At 35.0% G+C, this 18,254-nt stretch overlaps 1 protein-coding gene across 3 annotated transcripts in view; it reads left to right on the top strand.

The window, feature by feature from the left end:
* SEMA3D (semaphorin 3D) overlaps positions 1 to 18,254 on the top strand; it is a 185,788-nt gene that overhangs the window by 132,301 nt on the left and 35,233 nt on the right. For all 3 annotated transcript variants that reach the window (XM_046670512.1, XM_046670511.1, XM_046670513.1), the window contains exons 9-11: positions 9,997 to 10,111; positions 11,301 to 11,370; positions 13,590 to 13,734. In XM_046670512.1, coding sequence (XP_046526468.1) covers positions 9,997 to 10,111; positions 11,301 to 11,370; positions 13,590 to 13,734 — 330 coding nt within the window. The remainder of the gene's footprint in view (positions 1 to 9,996; positions 10,112 to 11,300; positions 11,371 to 13,589; positions 13,735 to 18,254) is intronic.

The raw sequence follows: 18,254 nt of genomic DNA, 5'->3' as shown, positions 1-18,254 counted from the left end.
CACAATTCTGAGGAACAATGACATTTAAGAAAAAGCAGAGGAAAAAAGTCCACAAAGGCAATTGAGAAGTAGTTTGATAGGTAGGTGGAGAACTGAACGAGAGTGTTGTCACAAGTCAAGGAAAACAAACTGCTTTAAGAAGAAAGCAGTTGTCAGTAATTGGCACACACCCAAAAGGATATCAAGTAAGATTAGGATTCAAAATCAGGTATTTGGGGGGCCGGCCCGTGGCCGAGTGGTTAAGTTTGCGTGCTCCGCTTTGGCGGCCCAGGGTTTCGCCAGTTTGGATCCTGAGCACAGACATGGCACTGCTCATCAGGCCATGCTGAGGCGGCATCCCACATAGCACAACCAGAGGCACTCACAACTAGAATACACAACTATGTACTGGGGGGCTTTGGGGAGAAGAAGAGGGGGGTGAAGGAGATTGGCAACAGTTGTGCCAATCTTAAAAGAAAAAAAAATCAGGTATTTGACAGTAAGGATATCATTGATAATTTGCTCAAATGCTATGAATGTTCAACCTGAAATCATAGCTGGGCTTACATCTTTGCTCTACTTCTTCCTCGCTCAGTTTCTTGACCTAGACAATGAGGACACCCATCTTTTCCATGATTATTTTACCCAGCAAATGAAAGGTTTAAATTAGATCATATGAATTTTGATGTGACAGATACTGAGGAAGGTACTAGAAAATAAGGGTGACTTAGATAGATTTGTTTTCAAGCAGTTAACAATCTAAGAAATTGACGTAAATAATCTAAGTACATGGTCATACTACAGTGAGTTAAATGTCAAAGATCACATGGACACACACATACATATATGTCATACATAAACACTTTTGGAGCCAGATCAACTAACCATGCTTAGGAGTAGAAGAGTGGTAGTGTGTGTATATTGGGGGGTTAGAGACAGGACAGTTACCAAAGGTTACTGGGAAGAGATGATATTTTATTAGTTTTAAAGGTTGAAATTGCTATTAATATTTTGCCCTCATTTTTAGCAATGTTTATACTTTGAGGATGGATCTTATTTCTGGATATATTCAGAGGCATTTGGAGACATATCTGGTGAGAATTGTGTGAACGATTTGAACAATGCAAATTTTGGACAAAAGGTGTGGACAAGGAGAAGCACTAAATAGTAAAGAAACTGACTTAGAGGTTAATTTCATAAGGCAGTATTGATCACTGACACCTCAGGAGAATAAGTACCTTCATCCAAAGAAACTCTTTCAAACTCAGTATGTTTATTATTGTACATGGCAGAATACATTTGCTAATGAATTATTTTTTGGTTGTGTCATTACTTTCCAGTCAAACTACTTAATCAGTTGTTTCATATTTAAAATAAGGTGCTTAGTTAGCCTAGAATGATTTCTAAAGTCCTTGCCAGGTGCTATAATTCCTTGATTCTGTCGAACAGTCAGGATTTTCAAGCACTAAATGGTGTACTTTACACCCTGGACTGCTCTCATAGATGGTAAATTACACAGATCTTTGTGGTGAGGTACTAAATGCTGACTGAACCTGTTCAGATGAAACAGCATGTAATAAACACTTTGAAAAGATTTCTGTCTATTTACTTTGAAAGTTAGTCCTTTCAGATATTATTATTTATATCTGTATGTTGTTTATTACCGTGTGTGTGTGTGCCTGTGTGTTTCCCTTCAAGACCCACCCTGTTAAGTTAATGTGTGGGTACCAGTCCCTTCAGTGAGGCTTGCTTGCAGTTTTCCACCTCGAGGCTGTTTTGCATTATTTTTGGATTCTGTTCACTTTGGGAAGTGTTGTCCATTAGCTTACTTACGCTAGCCCACTCCGGATTCCAGCTGCAAGTTATGCCAGTTCTCATTTTTGTTCTGCAGTATTTCCTTTTGTCCATGCCAGGAATTCAGTTTGGATGGCCCTTTCACATAACTTGCCTGGAGGTCTAGTTAATAGCCCTTTGCTTCAGTTCCACTTGCATTGTCTATTTTGATATATGGTCCCATTTGAACAATTACTGCCTTTGAAGATTTGTGTTTTTAGGTCGATGACACTTTCCGTATTTATTGATCTCTACCAAGTTGTGGTTTTTTTTTTGCTCACTTTCAGTGTGTCACTTACAACCTGAATGAGAGATTTAGAGCCACAAGTTACAGATGTGTTTTTGCTTCACTTCCATCTGTTTTCCTGTCAGAAATTCCTAGGCAAGAATTTACACCATTGGCAATAGCTTTTATTTTTTTTATTTAATGAACTCTGGTTCTCCCTGAAAAAAGCAGCTTAACATGCCTAGATTAACCTAATTTTAATCTGTTAAATCTTAGAAACTGAATTCTTGAACATACTATATTACCCCCAGTCCTGCATTTTTAATAATATTTACAAGCTTTTGAAATAGTTAGAAAGACATGTTCTCCATTTCAACTGTCCAATGGCAAATCAAAAACAGTCATCTCTAAACATTAGAGTTCTTTTTTTGGCGGGGGAGGGGAGTGAGGAAGATTGGCCCTGAGCTAAGATCAGTTGCCAATCTTCCGCTTTTTGCTTGAGGAAGGTTGTTGTGTGAGCTAACAGCTTTGCCAGTCTTCCTCTATTTTGTATGTGGGACACCACCACAGCATGGCCTGATGAACAGTGCATAGGTCCATGCCTGGGATCTGAACCCGCAAACCTCAGGCCATCAAAGCGGAGCGTGCAAACTTAACCACTATGACACCAGGCCGACCTCTAGACATTCTTTGAAGAAAAAAAAATTATTTTTTGCCTTGAAAGCCTCTACAGAATCTATCACTTAAAAACCTCTGTGTTCAATACCTGCCATACAAGTTTTTTGTTTGTTTTTTCTTCTCTTCTCTCCTTTGTCTGAGATGTCTGAGTTTGGATGGTTTTGTTTCTTCCACTGTTAAGGTATTTCAGGATTATTAGTGGATGAAGTACAAGACTCATTATTATTTTCTTTTTTTGCTTTTATATTGTAGTGATCAGAACTTTTTTCTGGCATCTCAATGAAACGGTTACATGAAACATAGTTATAGCATATTGCAAAAAAGACTCGGGCTGAAAGGAAAGTACAACATAGTTCTCTCATTTGATTCAGTGGGTATGATTTCACTGTCTTCCATTAGTTCATTTAATGTATTAAAATATCCTCACTTAAGCTCTTCCTCTCAGTGTAACAATGTATTTTAATTTATATGGCATGCCCTTCTAATGAGGCTCTGAGGATCTTACTCTGAGTTTTATTTTTTGTTTCTCTCTCATCATGATCATAGCTTCAAGTTTTCAAATAGGCCATCCTGTGTTTGGATTATCCCCATCATTCTTATTTACTTATACAGCCCCATATAGACCATCTGTATTAAGTTTACAAAGATTCTAAAATCTGTCCCTAGAAATAACTCAGTGAAAATTGAGGCAGCACAGAGAGAAGTAGAGTGGACAATTGCTCTATGTCAGTGGTTGTGATCCTACCTCCAGTGTTTCCTGGTGCAAATGAGTTTTTAGGCTATTGGATGGCACTTCTCAACATAAGACAATAACCTGCAAGGTACAGCTGTTATTATAAGTAACAAATCAGATAAAGAATATGAATGATGTATTGAAATGCAATTGGCATTAAATAGAAAACACAAAAGTATGAAATTGCCCTAATCTTATTCGTTGAATTTGTAAAGAGGGTCAATAGAAAGTCTATGTATTTGCCTCAAAGTGACAGTTTCAGTTATGGAGAAACATTTTTATTGATTTGCAATACTGTAGTATTTAGATTACACTTCAAAGGAAGGTGAGTAGTGTTAGTTCAAGCTAAAATCTCTGAGATTAAGTGTTATTAATGGGTAGAACTGGGGAGAGGTGCATAGATTATGGCTTTCAAAGTGTTTCAGGGAATTCCATTTTCTTGCCTGCACAAAGATGCAGAAGAGCAGCAGTAAGCGAAAGAAGTAATTTTAAGCAAAGGAAAATTTATCTCTGACTCCAGCATCAAACCTTTTTTTTTTTAAGTGCTTGAGGTATATCATGTTCCAGTGTCTATTGATTTGAAAAGCCTAGTGTCCTTCAACTTGAGTAAATTAATATGGGTAAAATCTCTGAATGCATATCAACATTTGAATAGAATTCATGTTCACAGATGTCTTGGAGATTTCATTAATTTATAAAATCTTCAGGATTTAAGAGCATAGGAGCTGAAAGTCGATTATTACATTTTGTAAGATCTTCTGTTTCCCAATGTATAGGTGAAAATGACAATATTTATAAAGTGCTCAGAGATCCTCAAAGAAGATGATATATACAGATAAAACTGAGTTTAACAAATGTACCCAGCATAGTGATCTAAAGGTCAAAAGACATACTCAATAAAAGTTCATTTGTGACAGCTTGTAGCTACTCTGCATGTCTATGTGAGATTTATAAGGACTTGAGTTTGCTGGGACAGCAGAAGGAAATGGAATCACCATTAATCTGCTTCATAACTGATCTCCCCATTAGCAGATACTGTGATTAGAAGATAGTAGTATTTCATAATATGCAGCTAACATCCAATCAAATGATTCAGAAAGACTATATTTTAAAGCTGCTGAAAGATGGTAAACTGTTTTGCTTCTATTTAAATTTTTCTTTTATCTTTTTATTTATCACTTTAAAATTCAGAAATATTGCAAACATAAAAGCTATAGAGGGCCCAGCCTAGTGGCGCAGCAGTTAAGTGCACACGTTCGGCTTTGCAGCCAGGGGTTCACTGGTTCAGATCCCAGGTGTGGACGTGGCCCGGCTTGGCACGCCATGCTGTGGTAGGCGTTCCACAAATAAAGTAGAGGAAGATGGGCACAGATGTTAGCTCAGGGCCAGTCTTCCTCAGGGAAGGAAAAAAAAGAGGATTGGCAGCAGTTAGCTCAGGGCTAATCTTCCTCAAAAAAAAAAAAAAGCTATAGAGAATAAGAAAAAAGGCACCGTCTACATTCACCACCCAGGTTGAACACATGTGGTTGGGCTTGTTTACATTTAATTCTCCGTTACTTTCATCTGCATCTTTGTGTAGAGGATGGCAAGGCTTTTGGCAGTTTGACCACAAAGAAGCTGTGATAAATAGAGTGGAGACACATAGAAGTGACTGGTGACTAAAAGCTGCTGATTCTGACATCTCACTAATAAATCTATTGTGTAGGTGAGACAGTTGTGTTCTTTAGAGCTTCACAAAAATAAGCAAGGAGGTGACAATTTAGTACAAACGTGGTTACCTCTCTTTCAGCCCTGTTCAGGGCTTAAATTTCTGAGGGGAGATTGTGTTGATTTGTAAACAAATGCAGGGACTGAGAGCCGGTCAACAAAGTCAATCCACTGACGCTTCCTCACAGAGGAAATACACCTCCTTGTGAACTGAACTATGCCAGGCCGTGCCTCTGGATGTCTATAAGAGTTACTATCCAGTCACTAAATGCTTAGAATCCATTCCTGAGAGCTATTATCCAGAAACTATACTTGTTTCCCTGCTAACAGCAGGTGGCTTTCATCTTTGACCTGGCTTTTTAGAAATTTTTATGTTCTTATTCCTTGAGGGGCCAGGGAAGTCTGCTAGATGGGTAGCCAAGAGCATTTAAAGATTCTTTTGTTCAAAGCATTGCAATTTCCATTTGTCAGGTTAAAAAAAATATGCAAGTACAGTATGAAAACATTTCCTGTCCAACAAATTTGGAGTTAGTAGAATAATTATAATTTTTTCATGTTCTTTCTTAAATATGGGTGATAATTGCAGATAGAAAGGGGGACAATATTTGAAAATGACATTTATTGTCACTTTTATGTAATAAAATGTTTAAAAGAGAATGTGATTGCTCATTATGATGATGAATAGTGGTGTATATACTTGTTAAAGGAATGTTGTGGAGCAAATATTCGATATATCTGTTTACTCATTAGCAAAATCATTTGAGCAGCCATGCTGTGCTAGAGGTAAAGCAGTAAAGCAAACATAATCCCTGGCATTATATTCATGATAGCTGATATATTTCTCTCTATATTAAATCAACAGCATTTTCAATATTTATTGCTGACTCTCAAAATATACAAATATAGGCAGTGAAAATTTTATAAATATCACAAATATATAAGAAGAATGCATTTAAATAGGTTTTAACTAGAACTCTGCTTGGTACAACTAGGGCTTTGCTAAAAAAATATAAAAGCTAGTATGTGAATTTAAAAAGATAATTTAAGCGTCTTGAGAAAAATGAGGTAACTTATATTTTTTAATTTATTTAAAATTTCTTTCTTTCTGAGTAATTCCAGATAATACATTTTCCCACTGGAATCCTACTTTATATTAACATAGAATTCATTGTTACATTAGGGGGAAACATCAGTAATTTTGCCTGTTCATATTAACATCTGGATTTATATTTATTAAATCATCTGAGGATATTAGCCTTAAAAATAAAAGTCATATCTAGTTAAATCTGCCTTCACATCTGTAGACATTGGAAATCATCCAATAGCTAGGTAGAATACTATTTTTATTGTTGAGCAATGATATTCAAATAATAGAAGCACCATATACAAAATATAAATTTAATGTCAATTATAGACATGTTTGTTTCTAGAGGGTTATTATATAGAATATGTTATATATTCATTTTCTCAAAGGAAAACTCTCATCATTTCACTTCTTTGCTAATTACTAAATCTTTCAGTAGTTCTTCAGTTGTGTGCTAAATAACATACAGATGCTTCAGCCTCGTATTAAAGCCTTACTTTATCTTACCCCAATTTACTTTTATAACATTTTCCTCCACTATTTCAATTTATCCCAGTCTTCATCTAAACCAAATTTGTCCTGGTTCTCCATACATGATCTGAATTGTCCCACCTGTTGTCCTTTTCCCCTAGTTACCAGCATCTATACTATTTCCTGAACCAATCTCTACATGTCTGAACCCACCTGTTATTGTAAAGACAGTATGAAATCTAGCTCTTTGGTGACGCCTGTCCTCATTTTCTTACTACAAAGAAATTTCAGAGGAGACTCAAATTCCTTTGCATTTATCTATACTTTTCTAAAGACTTGAATCAACTTTATCTTGTATTTTTAGTTATTCCTTAATTATTAAGCATGTTTTTATTAAATATCTGACAAGCAGGGTGCTAATGACATATCTAGAGTAAAAACTGGGTAAAAGGAAAAAAGGAATAAAGGAGCATATTTTGTGGTGATAATTAAAAACTATTAGAAAATCAACTAGATGTTATGCTTTTTATTCTCACAATGTGTCAGCAATTCTAAATAGTATCAGTGATAAGATACTACTGCCAGCAAAGTCTTTTGTTTGTCCAAGTTCCAAACAATTGGTGTGGTTACCACCGTGTTTCTATTATTTGTATGTATATATACACAGTTATGTATAGTCAGCCCCCAACACACATGAAAATCAGCTACACACGTATTTCAAGAGTAATGAATGACTTGGAATCATTTAAAATTTAAAACAGTGAAAGGATGTGGGAAAAAAGGAAACCCCTACACCATGGTGGGAATGTGAATTGCTGCAGCCACTATAGAAAACAGTATGGAGATTCCTCAAAAAATTAAGAATAGAACTGCTATATGATCCAGCTATTCCACTTCTGAGTATTTATCCAAAGAATATGAGAACACTAATTTAAAAAGATATATGCACCCCTATGTACATTGCAGCATTATTTACATTGCCAACACATGGAAACAACCTAAGTGCCCATCGATGGATGAATGGATAAAGAAGATGTAGTATTTAGATAAACAATGGAATACTGCTCAACCATAAAAAAAATGAAATCTTACCATTTGCAACAGCTTGGATGGACCTTGAGAGTATTATGCTAAGTGAAATAAGTCAGATGGAGAAAGACAAATACTGTATGATACTCATATGTGGAAAATAAAGAAGCAAACACACATATAGATATAGAGAATAGATTGGTGTTTACCAGAGACCAAGGGGATGGGGACAGGGCAAAATGAGTAAAGGGGATTATTTGTATGGTGACAGATGGAAACTATACTTTTGGTCGTGAACAAGATGTAATGTATACAGAATTTGAATTATAATGATGGATATCTGAAATCTATATAAAGTTATAAAACAATGTTATCTCAATTAAAAAAACCAGTGAGCCATAGTGCAACTGTGAGGTGTGATATTTTGTTCAAGTGCAAATTTTGGTTCATATGTGAAATATTTTATTGAATTGGAATATCTTTAAATTTCAAGAGTATTATTCTTTTAAAATTATTTGTTATAAACCCAGAGAACAACTAAAGAAAGTAATAATTATTGTTTATTTACATAGAGCTATTAGTGAAAATTATTTTGTTGTTTAGCAGAGAGGGATGTGAAACACAATTCATTCTGGGTGTCACAGTGCGCCCTTGGTGTTAGGTGCTAAGACTGTAAAGGTAGCTGTGGTCTCTGGGCTCAGTCTGAAGGATTTTACTTACTTTCTCAGTTCTCCCACAAATCCAAGAGCCGTCTGAGAATTTGTATTTTCATGTTACCCATGTTAATACTAAAAGGGAGCTCTCCCTCTTCTTTTTTTTCCTTCTCCTTCTTTCCTCAGGAATAGCAACTATTTATATGGCTTTGAATTCTCTCGTTTGGAGTAGTCATTTTGATGCTCTTCTCTAATTTAATTTCATTTTCAGAGATAAAAAGAACACAGAGAAGACTGTTCCTAGATATTCAGACTTGAAATTTGATGGTGAACTTTTTATTTACAGAAGATAGACTGCATGAAAGATAAAGCTTATTGGAGAATTTATATTTAAATGTAAATGCATTAATGGAAATAGTGGCTCCAAAAATCATTTTTGAAAGGCAAAATTGAATACTTGATATATTTATACCATGAAACAGTCTCACTTTATTATAAACATAGCAGATCTAGTTGAGTCAAACAAAAAAATCATATTAATTTAGTGTTCACAGGGACATGTTAAATTAAAAGTAAAAAATATAGGGGCTGGCCCGGTGGCACAGTGGTTAAGTTCGCACATTCTACTTCGGTGGCCTTGAGTTTACTGGTTCGGATCCTGGGTGCAGACCTACGCACTGCTTGTCAAGCCATGCTGTGTCAGTTGTCCCACATATAAAGTAGGGGAAGATGGGCACAGGTGTTAGCTCAGGGGCAGTCTTCCTCAGCAAAAAAAAGGAGGATTGGTGGCAGATGTTAGCTCAGAGCTAATCTTTCTTAAAAAAAGAAAAAATACATCTTTTTGTGTTGAATTATTGAACATCATAACCCTGTTTATTCCATTTAATTGATTTAAAAGCTTATGTTTTGCTAAATGTCTAAAGAACATTTTTAATGAAAGATTTCAGAGGAAAATAAAGTATGGAAAAACATCAGTTAGTATTTAAAACAAGATTGCTCTTATATGAAGGTTATTGTCTGTATGTTTATGCTGCCTTGGTGTTTAATTAGTAGAGCACTAAATTTGGGAAAAGGGCTATGTTTAAGTCTGTACCAAGGAGTATTCTAAAGGATGCAAAAATTGACCCAAATCGTATGCATAATATACAAGTCAGTGCTAGCATTTATTGAACAGAAATTGCCTGGCCTTTGCTAAGCACTTTAAACATGTGAGCATCCTTATATACATTTTTCTATTTAATCATCAGAACAATCATATTTCAAGGCAGTAATCATGTTTTATTGATGAGAAAACAGAGACTTGGAGAATTAAACAGTGTTTTGTAGGTCACGGAATAAAAATTGGCAGAGATGGGAGTTGATTCTAAGCCTGCCTTACTTACTGTTGCTTTGCATGCATCTGCTCATTCATTAGAGCTATGTTGGTTACACTGCATTCATTTAACCATGAGAAGAGTCTTTAATGTTGAGGGACAAAACTGTCTTTTCCCTCATTCGAAAGTTCCAGGACTTAAATATGTAGCTTTCTGCCTTTGTAAATAGTTTTAGTTGGTGATAGACGCATGTTGGTAAATCTGTATCTTTATTTTTTCCTCTTTTTCAGAATGATGTAGGAGGACAGCGCAGCCTGATAAACAAATGGACAACTTTTCTTAAGGCCAGATTGATTTGCTCAATTCCTGGAAGTGATGGGGCAGACACTCATTTTGATGAGCTTCGTAAGTCACGTGTTTCTTTTTTCTTAAAAAAAGTCTTACTGCCTAATGAAGTAATCCAGCATTTATTTTATTTTAGCCCCAAATGCCTAATTATATAGCGCAGTCAGCTTGCAGGAGTGGTTCTCACTAAGTTTGCACACACAAAGAACATGGAGGTGCTCTAGGTCTGGGTGCACATTGTAATGAAGCAATTCCTCTCTTTGTAAGAGCCTTGAAAGTTATGAGGGAAACAAAGCTACAGCAAGAGACAGAAAGATACAGCTCTGGGATTACAGTGTCCGTCCGTTCTCCATGCAGTCTTTCGCTTTAAAATGAGCCCATCTGTAGGTAGCAAGAACTTGGGTTCCTTATTCTGCAACGCCCTCTGCTGGAGAGCGCGGGAGATTTGGTGAACTATGTCACTCCAGCTTGTTAATAAAAAGTGCTTTCCAGAGAAGCATTAGACAGACTTTTTATCCTTTATTTTCCCTGTTTACTCCCCTCAAAGCTAATTCCAGAAGGATTTTTTTTGATTGTATAAAAAGTTAATTAACATCATTAGCTTTTATCTTCTTGAACTTGTTTTTGTTGGCTGTGTAAAACTGGTTATATCATTGATGATTTCGTCAGTATTGTATTTCACAGTGTTAAAGTATACATTCAGTATTCACCGATGATCTCTCATGTTGTATATAAGTATGCTCACATCTTAAATAATCTCTTAAAGAATATTATTTACACATACTTTAGTACCAATACCTCACAAGTAATACTGTACAAGTAATTAACTTGTGTAGTTATTTTCAAATTGTTATCAAATAGGTAATTGAATTACTAATAAGTTGACACAATTATAGGACAAGACTTTTTTACACTGGAGGGTAAAAATAACCTGTGTTTTTAGTTTCTTTTTTATGTGAAATTACATACTCCTAATTGGAAAGAGTCATGGAGATTATCAACCGAACCAGCCCATTTCTAGGTGATTGAAGTAAACACCTAAGAGGTTAAATGTCCAACTCAATGTCACGTAGCTAGTGAGAGCCAGTCTTTTACCTTTAGTTTCTGATGTCATAATGTAATGACTTTCACTATATTAATTTTATATATTGTTTAGAGTCTCAGAAATATCACTTTATTAAAGAAAAAGCAAACGTATAATACTGAAAAATAAAACTATAGAGAATCATTATTTTTTTCCCATTAATAGAAGATATTTACTTACTGCCCACAAGAGATGAAAGAAATCCTGTAGTATATGGCGTCTTTACCACAACCAGGTAAGTTAAAAAAAGATGCTTGTAAACTGTCATCATATGCTATCTTATTTATGCTTCCCCATTATCCTACAAAGATGGGAGTGTCACTGTTATTATCACTATTTCACTGCTCTGCTAATCTAGGCAAAAGAAATTTGCCCAAAGAAGACTTTGGCCAGAGAAGAGGAGCCTATTCATAGTAAAAATTGGACTAGACCTAAAGATGCTTTCCTAATTTCTACCCCTGTATTCTTGTCTTCTTTCTATATAATACTGCCCTATACTTGTTCCTGACACTCTATGACTTCCGTAAATGTTGTCTTGGCATCTAGGAAGCTGTCTCAAACAATATATGGGCCCTACTGTCTTAATTTTATTTAGTTCGGTAACTTACATTTGACTGTGTTCAAAGTGTGCCTTTATTCTTGTTATGTATTACTGCCTACAATACATTCTTTGAAATACTTTTCACTTTTTCCACAACTCTTCTATCAATGTTTATCAATATATATTGATATTAGTATTGGAGGAATTGGCAGTAATATTGGTATTAGAGAAATGGTCTTACTGCCTCCTTTTGAATAAATTATTAAGATATTTTGTAGGTAAATTACAATTTTTTTTCTGTAGCATTACCCTGATTTAGTTTGCAATACCTTATGTGTAAACGCAAATCTACTATTGGTTCAGAATATATCAGAAAACAAAATACTATTTGATTAATTATAAGATATAGAATGTAAATACTTAAATATGAGAGTAAAGAAGATAACCCTAAGAAGTTGCTATTTTGGACTCCATTTTTCTTCTAATTTAGATCTGAACTAAAGAGGTGTGAGAAGAGTAAGTGCCTGTGGTTACTCCAGTTAAGTATCTCAGCCCTGGTTCTCTTGGCATCTTTCCATTCACAGAGCTTTCTTTGAAGGCACTGTGTGTTCCACACACAAGGCATAGATATGTGCCAGGGAAATGTAGCCCCAAGATAGTTCTTTTCTCTACCAAGTTTCAGCCTACCCAGAGTGTGAAGTTACAAGTCAGCTCTTTGTTCTTGTTGTATTTTATCATTTCATTTTTCATGCCGTCCTGAAGACTCAGGGAATGCCGGGATGCATGTCACATCTTTTGTCCAATGAGATGATGTAATTAATCTGCAATAATAGCAATGCCATTAAGTATGATGCATCATTCCTTTTGAATATCATAAGCAGATCATGTGATTTTTATGGGAACATCACTTTCCTTCTTAGCAGTTAGTTTTCTCCCAGCTGCCTGTTTACTCTCAGCTCTTGGTGTTTCCCATTAGTGTCTTTCCAAGAATATTAATTATTGAGTTACTCATGCTAGAGAAGCCTGAGGTCATTTATATAGTGCTGAGATGCTGTGTCTTTTAGATCATAAAGAATGCTCTTGTCTTTAAGAACAGGAATCACTGAAAGTTTTAGACTCAGATAAAATGTCTTTTAATTTCCAGAAATAAAACAAAAATGAAACATCTGATGACTAACAATTTTCATCATTAGTTTACAAAAATTTGTAGAATTCCCATGGAGCTTTCTGCCTCTTCATTATGTATACTCCAATCCTGCGTAATTATGATTAATTTTAAGCATCAGATAAGTTACATACGTAAACTCAGAAACTCAGGAAGGAGCAAAAATTTAAATTAATAAAAATTATATGAGGAAATTATTAATAGCCAGTATTTATGGATTTATGGACGTTCACCCACTTTAAGATAACAGATAAATAAGATATTTATTATTTATATATCTAAATTATTCCTTTTTTAAAAAAGGAAGTAATAATGTAACTTATTTTGTAAGTTCATTAGAAGGCATTATGCCAGAATAACTTAAAATAAAATTCAAGAGCATGTGGATAAATATAATACTCTTTCCTGCATATTCCTTTCTCCCCTCCAATTTTTCTAGGTAATTCCATTTTATCCATTGTGTCAAGTTAGACACCACCTACTCCCTGAAAACTTGACAGCCTGTATTGGGTGCCTATCTGCATGCTTGAAGCTTATTACTATAATCACCTGTAATGTAACTGCTATCACACTTTATTCAGGATTACTTGGCTGTAAGCTCCTTGAGACATACATACATTTTGTCTGCCGCACCTATCAAATAGAATATGCTGAATATATTTGTCCACAGCACCTGGTTATAGTGTGCGCTTAATAAATGTCCATTGAATGAACCAGTGAATGATTGAATCATGTTGCTTTCTTTCAGCTCCATCTTCAAAGGCTCTGCGGTTTGTGTATATAGCATGGCTGACATCAGAGCAGTTTTTAATGGTCCATATGCTCATAAAGAAAGTGCAGACCATCGTTGGGTGCAGTATGATGGAAGAATTCCTTATCCCCGACCTGGCACAGTATGTATCCAACTTAATAATCAAATTATTTGCTTACACTCATATTCTATTCCTAATTCTATTATAATAAACTATGCTATTCACCACAGCAACATGTACTGTGGTTTTTAAAATAGCTATTATTTATTTACAGTGAAATATTCGCATTTCCATCCTTTTCAGAACTTAACATTTTTCTTCTGAGTAACAATCTTAAGTACTACAGGAAACAAAGCACTACATCGTAAGGAGCACACTATGCTGAGAATGTATGCTTATCCTCCATAAGTCTATAGAATCATCAAAATGATTTATTGTATAGGATGATGAATATTCCAAGTTAGATGGAAGTGCCAAATAAGTGTTTAATCTGCACGTACAGCTCTGCTTATAGCTGGAGTCTTCTAGTTTCCACTTCTACTTTGAAAAGACTACATCAGTTATAATGGTTCATTTAAATTATCTCCTTTCTTGTTATGCATTTATCTTTTTTATTATGTTGCACCTTGGAGTAATATGCATATTTTAGATGGGGAAAAGACCTAGAGAACCCTGAGTCCAAAATTCTATTCAGATAGTATAAATTATGTTTAAAGCACAGATGGAACAAGTAAGAAATGTATTTTAGAGTTTATGTATCTGTTTAAAAAAGAAAACCTGCAGTTTATAATCCATATGTGCAATGTAAATGTAGGCTTTTGTTTTGTTTTGTTGACATGATTAAAACAGTTTATTTAAATATTTTAAGGTTGGTTAATTGACCTAATATAAAAGAATTTTCTTTAATATTTTTCATGTAAAATCATTATGAATATTTCTACAAAGAGATCTAAACTAATCATCAAAATCTCTGAAAAAAATTGTTGAGTTAACCTGTGTAATTCTACTGAATTTTGTCTTTTCATATGTTCCTTCTTAAAGGGGAAACTGCTGGTAGCCAGGCTTTCTGAATGCGCTTTTCATCCTTCTGTTATATAACCTGATTAAATTTGGGAAACACATTTTACAGCCATGTCCATTTTCCCTTTTGTAATTCCTCAATACAAGTATGTTTCGGTGATATTTTCTGGACTGATTATAAGGTAATCACAACTTTTGTGGAAATAATTTTTTTTTGCAAATAATATGATTTTCAGGATTCACTTTTTTATTTTATTGAACATCAAAGCTATACTTACTTATTTTATTTTATTTTTTTACCAGTAACATGGGGTGTAGGGACTTTTAGGGTATGCGGGTACCCTTCTAAAGGCTTTACAGTTTTTAATTTTCATAGTGACTCTCTGAAGCAAGTGCTGTTACTATTAATGCCATTTTGCAGATGAGCAATCTCAGACACAGATAGGTGCAGTAACTTGCCCAAGGCTACAAAGCTAGTGAGTGGTACAGCTGAGTTTTAAACCCAGACACTCTGATGGCTGAGTCCAAGCTCTTAGTCCTTGTATTATGATACTATATTAAAACCTTTTTCTATTAAATTATATTTCTTTTCCCCTTCCATGGAAGATCTTTTTTTCTTTTTTTTTTTGAGGAAGTGTAGCCCTGAGCTAACTGCTGCCAATCCTCCTCCTTTCTCTGAGGAAGACTAGCCCTGAGCTAACATCCGTGCCTGTCTTCCTCTACTTTATATGTGGGATGCCTGCCACAGCATGGCATGACAAGCAGCGCCATGTCTGCACCTGGGATCCAAACTGGTGACCCCCGGGCCGCCAAAGCGGAACGTGCGCACTTAACCACTGCGCCACCAGGCCGGCCCCAGAAGATCTTTTATTGAGTGTACATCCCATACATACACATATATATGTGTATACAGACATATATTTGGATTGTTTTTTTGAGGAGGAGGATGGTTAAAATTCAGAGGGAGCTCTAGCTGGGGAAATTTTACCATATTAGGATTATGGGGTTAAGTATCATAGACTATCACATTCTGAGCTGTTTCTGTATGAGTTTGTTTTAAAAAAGAAAGACTGACCATTCAGGCCATTTTTAAAAAACATCTCTAACATCTGGATGTTATAGGAGAAAGAATTTAGGACTGAAACCGTACACATTAATTGCAGAAAATTATTTGAATTCATACATATATAGCAGTTGATTCTTATAATACTAAGACATTGAAATTAATTATCAAAATGATCACATGCTTATGCTTCCAGATTACATTGCTTTCCAATTATAGGGTAGGTTAGAGGTGCTGCAGAGGTGGCTATTGTCATTGCTTCCCTTCTCCTGCCTGAACGAACTGTGAAGGCCATATGAGGCTTAAAGAGAACTCACATGCTCTGACTCTCATGCTCCTGACTCTCCTAAGGACACAGACACTTCTCTGAAATGTGAATAAGTGACCCTCCCCCCCACCAGATAGTAAAGCGTATATGTCAGTGATGAGGGTGTTTCATCAATGAGAAAAGAAGCACCAGTCTTTGCTGCTGAGGACTCAAAAGTTTACACATAGGTATTTTCTTGAAGAGTTCAGAATTATCTAGGGAATAGGCTGTATCCAGACTACTAAAGAAATAGTTAACTTTTTTCTATTTAACAATTTAGAAAAGGAAGAATATTATCAGGCATAAATAAATGCCATTTAACCGAGTTGTTCCTTTATCCTTTCTAAATATCAGTATTTCTCATAGAATTCCTATGCTTTTTAAAAATGTGTTAACACATTCACATTTTAAGCTGAGCTTTGAGAATTATGCCTAATCTTTTATCCATAGCCCATTCTCAGGCCACTGTTGGTAACAGAGACAGAAAGGCAAAATCTCCCTCAGAAAGATTCCATCAGAATACTCTCTTTGAACAGGTAGATTATGTCCTTTTTATGGAACTTAGAGAGAGGAAAGAAATTATACTGGTTGCTGTCAGAGGTTATTTATTTTGCTTTATAGTTTATGTTAAAAGTGTGGTTCTTTCTTCTTCTTCTTCTGAACTAAGCTCAGATATGTCTATGCTGATTTTAAATGGGGAGCAACGATATAAGCCGGTCTAAAGAATTTATTTATGTGAAATAATAATATGAAGGTATTTTTAAACTATTTTTTATTGACCAAACTCTTCCAGTTGGTCCTGTGTAAAAAGAGTGGTGACCACTGCTCCTGAAAGGTTTGCGGGAGCATTGAGCTAGAAAGCTACAGTAGCCAAGGGGTATCAGTTGTTTCCCATAACTAGGTACTTTTATAGTCTCTTTGAAATCTCTATGACCAAATTTGAAAATATCTGTAAAATCATACATAAATGTGTAAGCTTTTGGCTTCATTACTTTCTTAGTTTTTTAAAAATGGTATCTTACTTTTTATTTGCAAATAATGCTATTAGTTGGATTTTCCACATTATATTTCATATTTGGAGGGCTGATGTTGAAGTTAGGAACATCATTATCTGTTATGAGAATCTGTTACACAAATATGCTTTTTATAAACTAACTTTGCCGTTTTAAATAACTCTGTATTCATAAAATTATTGCAGTTATACTTCACAGTGTATCGAATAACTATACTTGTAAAATTTGATAATCTGTGAACCCAGTGGATGATAGAGACCACATAATTCAGCCTCATTTTGCAGAGGAGGAAGCCGATGCCCAGAATAATTAAATAACTTCCCCAATGTCATATTGCCAAACACAGAAGAGGGAAGAGGGATGGTGGAGTTTTCTGACCAGTCTTCTCTCCTTTACTCTTTAATATTCTCTGATATTCACATATTCTCTAAATGTACCTGATTGATGTACTGCTAAATGCCTATCTAACATTAACTGCATTTATTTTTACATAATCTCCTGACATTCTCTCTCATCTAATTTTTTTAAGCAACCTAATTTCAGTAATTTTTGTTTAAGTGAAGTTATGAGTCTTCTTATTTTCTACAAACCTCCAGTTCAGAACCTCCAGTGAACCACCAGTTCAGAAATTTCAAAACCATATTGAACAGGCTTTATGATCCAAACACAGGCGTAAGCATTTATTTGTTATCTCAGTACTTCCTTGCAACAACATAGTAATGTAGATATTATTATCATAATTTTATAGATAAGAAAAAGCCGACTGAGGATACATGCATGCTCCTGTTCTCAGAATTAGTGAAGTGGGGAGACAGACCGGGATGAAACTTAGATTGACATAACTCCAACTCAAATGCCATTATCCTCCATGCCTTTCTATCCTGAAAGAGATAAAAACAAATAACTTGATAGAATTTTGTTTCTCCAGAGATTGATCTGTTGTCTGTACAAATATTAATGAAGTTTTGAAACCTTATTATACGTACCATAAGATCCACCAATCCCACTTCTGGGTATTTATCCCAAAAAATTGAAATCAGGATCTTGAACAGAGATTAGCACTCCCATGTTCATTGTGGCACCATTCACAGTAACCAAAATGTGGAAAGTACTTATTTTTGAAGTTCAAATATTTAAGAAATGTTTCGCTATTCTTGAATCACTTTGCCACAGTTTTTGACAATTTCTAAACCTCTAATTTTGTAAAAATAACAATTCATTTTTAAATTCAGTTTTCCTCCAAATAGTTACTGCTTTT

The sequence above is a fragment of the Equus quagga genome, chromosome 8, assembly GCF_021613505.1.
Source record: "Equus quagga isolate Etosha38 chromosome 8, UCLA_HA_Equagga_1.0, whole genome shotgun sequence".
Lineage (NCBI taxonomy): Eukaryota > Metazoa > Chordata > Mammalia > Perissodactyla > Equidae > Equus > Equus quagga.
The sequence above is the reverse complement of the archived record's forward strand: the minus strand, read 5'-3'. Positions and strand labels throughout refer to the sequence as shown.